General features: G+C 45.0%; 1 protein-coding gene across 2 annotated transcripts; it reads left to right on the top strand.

The window, feature by feature from the left end:
- Nucleotides 1-319: 319 nt before the first annotated feature.
- CLEC17A (C-type lectin domain containing 17A) lies at nt 320-9532 on the top strand. Of its 2 annotated transcripts, none has more exons than XM_087816026.1 (12): nt 320-362; nt 505-585; nt 2277-2309; nt 2392-2442; nt 2525-2563; nt 2732-2773; nt 3420-3563; nt 3649-3711; nt 5415-5510; nt 5615-5766; nt 7578-7687; nt 9400-9532. In XM_087816026.1, the coding sequence occupies exons 1-12, from the start codon at nt 320-322 to the stop codon at nt 9530-9532; spliced, it is 987 nt and encodes a 328-aa protein (XP_087672152.1). The 2 variants fall into 2 exon arrangements, with proteins under 2 accessions (XP_087672152.1, XP_016075153.2); XM_016219667.2 differs by having other exon boundaries at nt 3351-3563.
- Nucleotides 9533-12653: the final 3121 nt, after the last annotated feature.

The following is a 12653-nucleotide window of genomic DNA, read 5'->3' as shown; positions in this document are numbered from 1 at the left end:
TTATTGTCTCTCCTGTCTTGATGGAAAGTTCCATGGAAGAAGGAGCTTATAGATCTTTCCCACCCAGGGCTTGACACTTTGTAGAAACTCAAATGCAAGGGCTGTTGTTACTATTACCTCTATGCATGAATTGATACTGGGGAGAAAGGTGTGTATATGTATGTGTGGTCTGGGGTGGTTCTCCTCAAGATAGATTTGCATGTACTTCTCTTAAAAAAGGGAACTGAGAGGAGCTCCAGAAACCTGAGCAGGAAGAACAGGGGGCAGAAACTGTAAGACTCTGGTTGCACCTTGTCAGTCTTTTGTGTTAGCTACAGCCATGCATACCCTGTTTACTCACTCTGGGTGCCGGGATCTGCCAGGTATGGCCTTGGCCAGATTTGGGTTGGGGGCCAGGGGTGGTCAAGACCCAGGTTACAGCATCTCCATCTTGAGGCTGAAAACTTGGGCCTGAGGGACAGAGGAGGAAATGGGCTGGGTGTTCACTTGCCTTTCCTCTGAAAGGGACCAGAGAGGAGGATGATGATGATGGTGATGATTATGAGAACATGGCACCATCCTACAAGGACCTTCCTCCCAAGCCAGGTAAGAGGACTTCTCAGAGGCTAGGTGAAGAGATGTGTGGTTTGTGGGCTGGAGGGGGAGCTAGGTCTCCAGGGGATATTAGCTGGCCTTTGTAGACATAGTCAGCTTCCTGTGTACTCAGCCCATGCTAGGCACTCTGATGGTGGGAGTACTCATGCCTCTGCCCTGCCCTTGATGATATCTCAGGCTGGTGGGGAAGTTAGTTCTGGGAACAACATAAGGTAAAAAGATCTGAAGGGGGATAAGCCAAGAGATTGTAGAAATTCTGAGGGAAATGGAGGGCTGTGTCTGCAATGGTAGGAGTACTGGGGGTCAGAAGAGGGGACATTGGAGTAGGACTTGAAGTATGAGTATGAGTTTGTTAGGAAGAGAAGCCCAGAAGAGAACTGGTGGATGTTTGAGAAACTGAGAGTAGACTGTTGGCTCCCCAACTTCCTAGCATTCACACCTAGGGCCCAAATTTGCCTTTAGACTTGGGTGGCCCACACCTGGCCTGGGAATCAACAAGAGTCTAATAAGTGGGTATAAAAGTGGAGATTTTGGAAGTTTCCCTGAGTCAACTCCTGCCAGGGCCCCTGAGGGCTGACCATGCTGCCTGGTGTCCTTGGACAGGCGCCATTCCATGTGGGATGGTGCTCCAAATCCTCCACTTCTGAGTTTAGGCTGGGGCGAGCTTGGGAGGTCTCAGGGCTCTGTGGGGCTTGGGATGAGGTGGGAGGTGAACTGGATTCTGCTTTTTTTTTTAAAACATATTTGCCATTGATAGAATCTTTAAAAATTTTTTTAAAAATTGATTTTTAGAGAGAGAGGAAGAAAAAGAGAGAGAAACATTGATTTGAGAGTAAAACATCTATTAGCTGCCTCCTGTATGCCCCCTACCAGGGATTGAGAACACAACTTGGGCATATGCCCTGACAGGGAGTCAAACCGGCAACTATTTGGTGCACAGGACGACACCCGTCCAACTGAACTACCAGCCAGGGCTTGCCTCTGCTGTTTGACTGCTTGCTTCCAACTCTAACCTGGTTCCAAAATGATTCTCAAATCTAGTTCCAAGACTAACTTCATCCCCATTTTTAGGGCCACCCCTTCCCCAAACTTAACCCCCTCCCCATCTCGAAGTACAGCTATATCTCCATCCCCATCTCCATTTCCAATCCAATGCCATCACTATGCCCCATCACAACTACAACCCAACCTCAACTTCTTCCTTTTTTCCAAGCCCAAGTTCATCCCAGCTCAACTTCTTTCCCATCCCCTAAAATAGCTACAACCCCATTCTTCATCTCAACCACATCCTGAATCACAACCCTACTCCCATGTCCGTCACTGTCCCCGACCCATCTTCAACCCCATCCTCATCTCAATCCAAACCCTCATACCAACCCCAATCTTAGCTCCACCCCCATTCCTAAACTTAACTGTGTCTTTAATGTAGGGTGACCAACTGTCCCAGGTTGCCCAGGATGAAAGATTTCCTGGGATATGGATATCTTTCAGTTTTAAAACTGAGGAAGTCCTGGGTAATGCAGGGTGGTTGGTCATTGTACCTTAATCCTGTCCCCATCTCTAACCCAATTTTATTCTTATGCCCAACCCCATCCATTACAATCTCAATCTTGTTTTCATCACTGCCTCTGATCTCATTTTCATCCACAGGCCAACTCTAACTCTGAGCTTCTCTTCTTCAGGTCCAGTGGCTCCACCAAGGCTTCCAAGGGCAGGTGAGCTGGGGCTTGGGGTATAGGAGACCCAGTGCTGGCTTTACTCTGCTTTGGGCCTAAGTAACCTTTCCTTCCTCTTCAGGAAAAAAAACAGGAACTCCTCCACTTCCCAGAAAGCCCCTGAAGATAACAGGTGAGAATCTAGGGCTGGACCTTTGTGTTTACCTGGTTGATGACCTGCTCTACATGATCATTATCTTTCTGACCCCCTCCAGGCACGGACCTCACCTCTGTCACCTGCACATCTCAACTGGGTGAGCCATGGGAAGACCCTTCGAGAAGTCTAAGAGGGGACATCTGGAAGCCCTTCTTCCAGTCCCCCAATTCTGACTAGAAAGCAAATCAGAGGGGACAAAGTCTTGTTGATCTTGGAAGACAGAGTCAGCAACTTCTGAATAAAACTCTCTCCCCCTTTCTCCCAGGCATTGCTCTGGAGCTTCCTCCATTCCAGCCATCCCAAGCCAGTAAGTCAGTCCTCCATATGTTCTTCTATCGCTCCTCTCACAGTGGCCAGAGTATTTGAGTTAGATCTATAGTTCTGGAGTGAGACCATAGGGCAGAGAAATATTTTCTCTTAGAAGCTACTTTTCCCTGAGCCTAGACCAGACCCCCAGGGGCTCAGGGTGTCTGCCAAGTAGGGCATTCTTTTGGGTCCACCTTCTGCTTACATATAAGGTACAAGAAACATTCTATGCTCCAGATGCAAGGGTCCACAGTCTTCCTTGAATGGAGAGCAGCTTGGGCAGGAACTACTGGAGGGCAGAAGACAATGCATCATAGAGGTTAAGGGCAGATCTGGGTCCAAGTCATGGATGACCTCACAGTTTACTCATGGGCAAAATGGGAATAATTACATCTATGTTATAAGGGTGAGGATCCAATAAGACAATAAAAGCTATAACAGGATGCTTGACACACAGTAAATGCTCTACAAATGCTCTGGGCTTCTTCAGGGTTTGCTCTCCCCGACACTCTTCTGCTGACCCCATTTGGTGATATAGTCATGACCATAGATCTCTTTCCCTTTGCTTTTGGAGACAGGCTCAGGGGTCCTTTCCTCATTCTCTCAAGCACCAGCATTGGTCTCTGTGTCTCCATCTCCCCCACAAGCAACTCCAGTGCCCTGGCTCAGTCAGAAATCTGGGGTTCCTGGGTGCTACCAGGAGGAAAAACGTCTGGTTCTCCTGTGTCTGCTGCTGCTGGTGGCATCATTGTTCCTGGGATGTACTGGTCTGCTTGTAACCCTGATTAAGTGTGAGTAGGTTGAGGATGGGGCATGTGGAGAGATTGGGGATGGGGTACAGGAGGACTTGGGCTCAAGCTAGACTCCTTCTCATAGACCGGAAAGTGATGGAAGAACTGAAGCTGTTAACCTTTCAGCAGATGGCATGGCAAGCAAATGGTGAGTGTTTTCAATCATCCCATCATGCCATGCATATCGAACGACCCTCATACCCAGCTCCATGACCAATCACCAACCTCATCTTTGCCCAGTACTTGGCCAGGTACCAGGGTGGGGGTTGGTGGGTAGGATGGTGAACTCATTAGACATAGTTCCTGTGGTGTGTGTGTGTCTGTGTCTACACCTTTACTGCCCAATATGGTGGTCATGAGTCACTGTGGCTGCTGAGCACTTGAAATGTGCTCATTCTGAAATGAGATGTGCAGCAAGTCTAAAACACACACCAATTTCAAAGCCTTGCTACAAAAAATAATGTAAAATATCTTAATAATAATCTTTAATATTGATTACTCACTAAAATGACAATATTTTGGATATACTGGGATAAATAAGAATAGCTTTCAAAGTAATTTTACCTGTTTGACTTTAAAAATGTGGCTCCTAGAGAATTTAAAATTACCCACGTGGTTCACATGTTCTTTCTGTTGGACAGCACAAGCATAAACAGCCATTTAACAAATTGTCACCTACATGACTATAAAATTTCAAATTTTGATGGGTAGTCTAAAGGAAGAAGAAGGTGATTCTATGAAAAAGTCTATCAAAGGGTCTTGACCTTATCTTTGGGCGGATCATACAGGGCTCCCCTAAGGAATGGTATTGCAGCTGAGTGAAGGAAGAGAAGGGATTAACCAGGTGAGGGATTGAGGGTCTCAGGCATGTGCAAAGGCTCTGTGGTGAGAAGCAACATTGTTTAAGTACAAGGGAGGAAGATGGTGTAGTAGGACAGGTGAGAGGAGGTAATGGCTTGGATGAGGATTGTGGCTGTGGAGATGGAGAAGACTGTGTGAAGTAGAAAGATTTAAGAAATAAAATTGATCAGATCTGGGGATGGATGGATTGGGAATGATGGTGAGTGAGAGGGAAGGGTGTCAAGGATAATGTGTGTGTCATATATTTCTATCCTTATCTCTATCTCTTTATCTATCTGTATCTATATATCTTATATTTCTGGCTTATCTAACTGAAGGGCCATCTACTGATGACCCTAGGGAGTGTTGGAAGAAGGCAAGTTTGTGTGGGAGCAGTGGAAATACACACTAGTTGTAGAAGAATTTTCTGGGCTACCATGGTCTTCACCATGATTGCTGAAGTATGAACATTGCTACATTCCACACTCCCTCACCCCACACCTCAGATCAGGCCCCTCTTTCACTCAGAAACCATCAATGGCTTCTCACTGCCCAGGAACCACTATGAAACCCTTGACTTTATATTCAAAGAACAAGAAATTGGCCCTCATCCTACTTTGAACTCCAGCTCCTATGAGATTCCCTTGACCTCTACTGCACCAGCCTTCCCCAAAATGCTTATCTCTGTACCCTTGCTTCCAAGGTGCGTGCTGTACCCCATCCCCTCACAGTAACCGAATTAGTGTCTTCCTTCAAAACCACCTCTTTTAGGAAATCCCTCCATCCCCACTCTTCCCCAAAGGTTCAGAGATTAACCCCTCCTCTGAGCCACTCTATGACTCCTGCTGGACACCAAGCATGTTGGTTTTGAGTTGTACTACCACTCACAAGAATGTGGGTACCGTGGGGAGCACAACTTTTGCTTCTCGCTGCTGAGTCTGCAGTCAGTGATGAGTGAGTGGGTAGATGGGGGTTTGGGTCTCTAACCTTCCAGCTCTTCCCTGCTGACAGTGACTGGCATGGCGGGGCTTGCTGGACTAAGGAAGGACATTGACCAAGTAAGAGCTGACACCAACCAGTCCCTGGTGGAACTTCGGGGCTTATTAGGTGAGTGGGACTTGGGGAACTGTCCTGAGGTGGGGACATGGCAGAGCTGGCATATTGTACAAATCCATGGGAGCAATTCTCATTGCAGTCTATCCTGTTCCCAGACTGTACCAGGGTCACCTGCCCTGAGGGCTGGCTCCCTTTTGAGGGCAAGTGTTACTACTTCTCCACAAACACCAAGTCATGGGATGAAGCCCGGAAGTTCTGCCAAGAGAATTACTCTCACTTGGTTATCATCAGTAGCATTGCTGAGCAGGTGAGCTGTCCCCTCTAAGCCCCGGAGAACCAGCAGGGCCAGCCTGCTTGTTTCCCAGATTTACACATCCTTCCCTCGCCTGGATGAAGAGAAATGGGAATTGCTTTTGAGTCACTGAAACTTTTAATAGCCAGCTTTTACCGGCATAACACCATGCAGAGGTTAAGATTGTATGCTCTGCTTGAGTTCAAATCCTAGTTCTCAAGTCTCAGTTTTCTAGCTCTGAGGTAACATGTCCTATTCTCCAGACTGAATTTCAAACAAAATTAATGCCAAAAGAAAAATTTGTGGTGAAGGTCAATATTTTATTTTATTTTTTAAAATATGTTTTTAGCCCGGCTGGTGTGGCTCAGCAGCTGAGCATTGACCTATGATCCAGGAGATTGCTGTTCGATTCCTGGTCAGGGCACATGCCTGGGTTGTGAGCTTGATCCCCAGTGGGGGGGAGGGGTGCAGGAGGCAGCCGATCAATGACTCTCATCACTGATGTTTCTATTTCTCTCTCCCCCTCTCCCTTCTCTCTGAAATCAATAAAGACATATTAAAAAAAAGATTTTTTAGTTGATTTTTAGAGAGAGAGGGAGAGGGGGAGAGAAACATCAATCTGCTGTTCCCTTCATGCCCTCTATTGAGAGTAGAGCCCACAACCCGAGCACATGCCCTGACTGATCCAACCAGGACCTCTTGGTGCTTAAGACGACGCTCAACCAACTGAGCCACACCGGCCAGGGCGGCACTTTTCTATTTTGATAGGCCAAGCAGCCCTTTTGTCTTTCTGGTTTCCTTACACCTCTCTGGGGCTTTACCTAGGAACAAGGGTTCAGGGGCCCTCGACTTTTTATAGTCTCCAACCTATCTGGGCTCACTGGGGATGAATGTAGAGCCCCTCTCTCTGGCCCCCACCATGTCTACATCTTCACAACTATTTCCCCCTTTGTACTCTTTCTTCTCCATCTTTTAGGGAACCTTAGTATTGTAATAAGATTGGGTGAGTGCGGTATGATCAGCATACAATGAAATGCACAGATCCTAAATGTACATACCATTTTCACAGATGCACACACCCACGTAACTGCTAACCCAGTCAGGATTTAGAACATTGCTTACCACCTCAGTGAGTTCCCTCGTGGTCCTTTTCCAGTCATTTCCCCACGCCCTCCCCAGGCAACTGCTAATGTGGTTTCTCCACCATAGGTCAGTTGGCTACCAGAGGAGTTGTTTTTAATCATGATATTTTCTTCCTCTTCTTTTGTCTTTGGCCCAAGTCCTTTCTTTTCTCCCAAAGGCCTGGGCTTTTGAAATTCAAAAAGGCAGGAAGGCCCATTCTCTCCTTTCTTTCCCACTTCGTGCCTTTTGTTTGAAGCAATGAATCACCTTTCTGCTTGATTGCAGATCAGGACTGGAGGGTGGAGTGAAAGTACAGGGAAACCAAGATGTTGGTTATTAGTAAAGTGTCCCTTAAGTGTTATAATGTTAGATGTGAAGAGGTCACAGTACTGACTGTCAGACACTGTTTTGAGTGATTTATGCTATTAACTCATTTAATCCTCACAAGCCTATGAGATGGTAGCTACTATTATTCCATTTTACAGATGAGGAAACTGAGGCTCAGAGTGGTTCACAGCTCATGTGAGAAAGTAACATAATTATTTTCCCCACTGCACATGCTCAAGTAGGAGGAAGGTGCTAATCTTGCTCTGGATGTCACAGGGTCTGGGAGCAACTTTGGGGGTGGGACAGAACAGAGGGAGGACCCTCATCCTAAGAGTCAGGTAGAAGAATTGATGGCTGAATGGAGTTTGTACTTGCAGAACTTTGTGTCCAAGGCTCACCGCTCTCCTCGGGTGCACTGGCTGGGGCTGAGTGACAGGGAGCACGAAGGGAAGTGGAAGTGGCTGGATGGGTCACCTGTCACTTTGAGGCAAGTATCTAGAGTTCTTGTGTTCTCTGCTCATTGTGGATCCTTGTGTAGTCCAAGCTAGCAGATTCTTTAGAATCCCAGGCTGGACTGGACAGGGGAGGCACAGGGAGCTTTTTCCCCTGATAGGGGTTCTGGCCCCTGTACCTGCTTAATTTTCCTCCATTGCAATAATCTCCACCTTTTAGCACAACTGCTCAAATATATCTAGTCCCCAAGCTGATGGTTGGGAAAAAAGAAAGAAAGATGGAGTGCCTATAGGACAAGAGGAACAGAATGAACAGGATCTCACTCTTTTTACACTCTACAGATATTAACCCATTCATTTAATCTTTATAAGGAAAGTAGCATTATCTTAATTTTAAAGATGAGGAAACTGAGGCACAGAAAGGTTAAGTAACCTACCCAAGGTTAGACAGCTAGCAGGTGGCAGTGCAAACCAACCTGGCTCCAGAGTCTAATAGCTAAGAGTCTACATTATGTATTAATGTTTCTGTGAATTATCTATTCATATCTTTTTTGTTTTTTAAATATTGGAATTTTGATCTTTTTCCTATTGATTTCTAGGAGCTCTTTATATATTAGATATATTAGTGTTGTGTCTGGGGATCTTATTTTTTGTTAAAGATTCTTGGAAAGAGGCACATCTCTATAAATAGAGATGGCATAGCATGGCATGGCACTGTGGGTGCCCAGCTCAGATCCTTGCATGGGGCTGATGGAGCCACACACCAGCAAGAGGCCATGGTGGCTAAAGGGTCACAGTTATGCTTTCTCTGGATAGTTGTCCTCAGCTGAATGGAAGCCTGCTCACCTAGAAGTTTACCCTATTCCCACTGGGGTCAGTCCACAACAATGATTGGCTAAGAGAAGGCTGGACACCTTGTCTCAAGTTGGGATAACTCTGTGATGCCATTCACTCTCCAGAGCTCCCTGTGGGATCAAGTTGAGGCTAGACTCAGCTGAACTCACATCCTTGCTCACCTCTATCTTCTACCCCATTCTGCTTCTCTTTGTCCCCCTCACCTAAGTGTCCTTCGGTAAGTCCTGTGCACCTGAATAACCAAGTAAAGATCTGCTGTGACCTAAGACATTACAATACCCATAAGGTTGGGAGAATTAAGGTGGAAATGAAGTGTTCTTTGGAAAAGAACATTGACCAGATGCAGGAAACTGATTCAGGAGGGAAGAGATTGGCCTGGTGAATGGGGGAGATGGAGCTGAGTTAGGACATGCAAGTTGGGGTAAAGCGGATGATGCAGCATCTTCAGGTAATTCTAAGAGGTGGAAGAAGTGATTCAGATAGAAGAAAGAGTCCTGTACCATGAAGGCCTTTTCCCCCCAATATATTTTTTAAAATCAATAGAATTAATAATTTTTTTAATTTATAGAAAAATTGGGCTGAAGGTACAGAAATATGCTATATACATTCCTCTCCCATACATAGTTTCCTCTATTATGAACATTTTGCATTAGTGTGGTGCATTTGTTACAATTGATGAACCAATAGGGACACATTATTATTAACTAAAGTCCATACTTTACATCTGGGTTCATCCTGAGTGTTGTACATTCTATGGGTTTTGACAAATGCATAATGTTAATGTCATGTATCCACCATCACAGTATCATGTAGAATAATAATTTCACTGTCCTGAAAAATACCCTGTGCTCCACCTATTCACCCCTCCCACACCACTTTTTCTTCTATCCAGCTTCTGGGAACCAGAGGAACCTAACAACGTTAATGATGAGGACTGTGTCAGCATGAACAAAGGTGGCACCTGGAATGACCTGTCTTGCAACAAAGCTACTTATTGGATTTGTGAGAGGAAATGTTCCTGTTGAACCCCAGGGATGAGACTGGGTGGGGGTCCGTACCTGAGTGCCCCTTGGCTCTTGAAGATGAGAGCTTCCTGTCCTTCGGTGGAAGACCTTGCTTCTTCATGAACCAATTTGGATGTACCCAAGACAGAACCAGCAGCTTGGATGTAGCAAGTTCCTTGGGGTGTAAGTCAGACAATTTCTAGGGCGAAGACTTCGGGGATTGTTCAGTTGGATGGTGTCTTAGTATGTTCAGGCTGTTATAACAGAATACCATAGGCTGGGTGGCTTATAAACAACAGAATTTTTTTCTCAAAGTTTTGGAATCTGGGAAGCCCAAGATCAAGGTGTAGGGAGATTCAGTGCTTGGTGAACGCCTGCTTCTTGGTTCATGGATGCCATCTTTTTGCTGCATTTTCATATGTTAGAAAGGACAAGAGAGCTCTCTTGGGTTCCTTTGATAAGGGCATTACTCCCATTCATGAGGGCTCTACCCTCAGGACCTAATGAACTCCCAAAGGCCCAACTCTGAATACCATCACCATGGGGGTTGGATTTCAACATATGAATTTTTGGGGACACACACAATCAGTCCACAGCTGATGGTGAGCTGGAGTTATGGTCTCCCAGTTCTGGGGTCTGGAGAAAACCAAGTCTTTGATCATGGCACTTAGGAAGTGATGCTTGCTCTGGGGACTCCGGGTCTGACATTGATTGAACTGGAGCTGAAAATACCTTGGGTCCTCTGAACCATGATGCACTGGGGCTGGGCTCCCTTACTGCTTACCTGATGTGGATCAGCTATTGAGAAGCAGGTGGGGCAAGATTATTCTTGACAAGCAACTTTCTCAATGTCTCAGGTGAGGTTTGACCAAGCTAGGTGGTGGAATCAGACCTCTGTTAAGGTTTGGCCCTTGGAACTGCTGACCACCTGAAAGGCAAGATTCCCCACCCAGTGTTGCCAAGATAGGCCATGACTTGGTCAGATTCTCAGGACAGCAATGGAGATATCTATCCACATGTATCTTTGAACTATTTGTAGTTGGTAAAGATCTTTGGTGAAATGTTTCATTCTACTGTCAAGTGGACCTTCTGGGTTATTAGCTCTTGCAACATTAGAGAGTCTCAAAATGCCAGTTCATTGTGTGGTCCTTGCCTACTGTTTAATTTGCTGGGGCTGCCACAATAAAGTACCACAGACTGGTTTAAAAAACAAGACTATATTGTCTCACATGGAAGCATGTAATAGACTGATAATTCTCAGAGGGAAATGAGGGGGGCGGGAAGGGATTAACCAAAGAATTTATACGCATATATGCAAAACCATGGACTCAGGCAATAATGCAGTGAAGGCCTGGGGAGGAGAAGGGAATGAGGAGGAGGGGGTCAATGGAGGAGAAAAAGGGGACATTTGTAATACTTTCAACAATAAAGATAAATTAAAAAAATATATGCCCACACAAAAACTTGTACATGAATGCTCCTAGAAGCATCATTCACATTATTTATAATAGCCAAAAACTGGTAAATACAAATGTCCTTCAACTGATAATGGATTAATAAAATGTGGTATATACAGACAATGAAATATTATTTAGTCATAAAAATGAAATGAAGTACTTATATATGCTACAACATAGACTAACATTGAATACATTATGCTAAGTAAGAGAAGCCAAGCATAATAGGTCATGTATTGTATGATTTCACTTATATGGGATGTCCAGGGTAGACAAACTCATAGAAACAGAAAATAAATAAGTGGCTAGCAGGTGCTGGGGGAAGGGAAGAGTGGGGAGTTACTGCTAATGGATATGGAGTTTCTTTTGGGGGTGGTGAAAATGTCCTAGAATTGATTGTAGTAATGGTTGTACAACTCTGTGATCATACTAGATGTCATTGAATTGTAGACTTTAAATGAGTGAATTGTATGATATGTAAATTATATCTCAATAAAGCTGTTATAAAATTAAAAATACATTGTCTCATAGTTCTGGAGAATGGAAGTGCGAAATCAAGGTGTTGGCCTGGTTGGTTTCTAGTAAGATTTGTCTCCTTGGTTTATAGATGGCTGTCTTCTCCCTGTGTGTTCACATGGTCTTCCCTTTGTGTATGTCTGTGCCCTAATCTCTTCTTATAAGGATACTATTCATATTGGATTAGGGTCCACCCTAAGACCTTCATTTTACCTTAATCACCTCTTTAAAAGAGATCCTATCTCCAAATACAGTCACATTCTGAGGTACTGGGGGTTAGGACTTCAACCTATGAATTTTTTTTGGGGGGAGGGAGGAGGGCAGAATTAAGTCTTTAACACCCACTAAATGCCAGAGGTACCTCTCCCAGTCATTGTGACAATCAAAAACATCCCCTGAAAGCTGGTACTACCCCCAGCTGAGCACAACTCAACATGGCAATTCCTTTGGACAATCCCTGAATTGTATGCAGGGGTGAGTAGATATTCTCCAAATCAATTAATTTATTGATTAGTAAATGAGTAATAGAATTGTCCCTATTTTGACTGAGAGCAGGTTCTGAGAGGGTGTTGGGTAGTGGGAGAGGTTGGCATTCATTTCATTTTCTATTCCTTCTATACTTCTCCCTGCTAACCTTTACACCTGTCCCCAGCTCACCAGTACTGAAACCAGCCCCCTATACAGCCCATAGACTGCAGTGTGGGTGGGGCATCCTGTTTCAAACCCCCCACTGAAGGGACCATTGGTCCAATCAACTGTTCATCTGGGGTCAGGGGAAATTCCCAAATCTCAGAAGAGGAAACTTCAGTTTCCCCCAGTATGTGGGTTGAGAAATGGAGAAACAGGGGTCTGTGGTCATGTCTCCAAGTCATGCTAGTGGGTCTTCGATGGAGCTGGCCCAAACCTATTTCACTTCCCCAATTTCTCATGATTGTCTAATTTCAGATAGAGACATGAATATGAAAGAGGCCCTCTTACCACATGGATTATCAAGCATGTATTGTTTGCTAGATAGACACAAGAGCTCTCATTTAATCTTTACAATGACTCTGTGAGGTTGCAATAATAAGCAACCCCATCGTATAGCTAGAAATACTGAGCAAATAGAGGTGTCATGACTTGTTCATTGACATTTAGTGGATAAGTGGCAGAGCTGACATTGGACTCAG

Source organism: Miniopterus natalensis, chromosome 4 (assembly GCF_054644295.1).
Source record: "Miniopterus natalensis isolate mMinNat1 chromosome 4, mMinNat1.hap1, whole genome shotgun sequence".
Taxonomy (NCBI): Eukaryota; Metazoa; Chordata; class Mammalia; order Chiroptera; family Miniopteridae; genus Miniopterus; species Miniopterus natalensis.
This window is presented reverse-complemented; position numbering and strand designations above follow the sequence as displayed.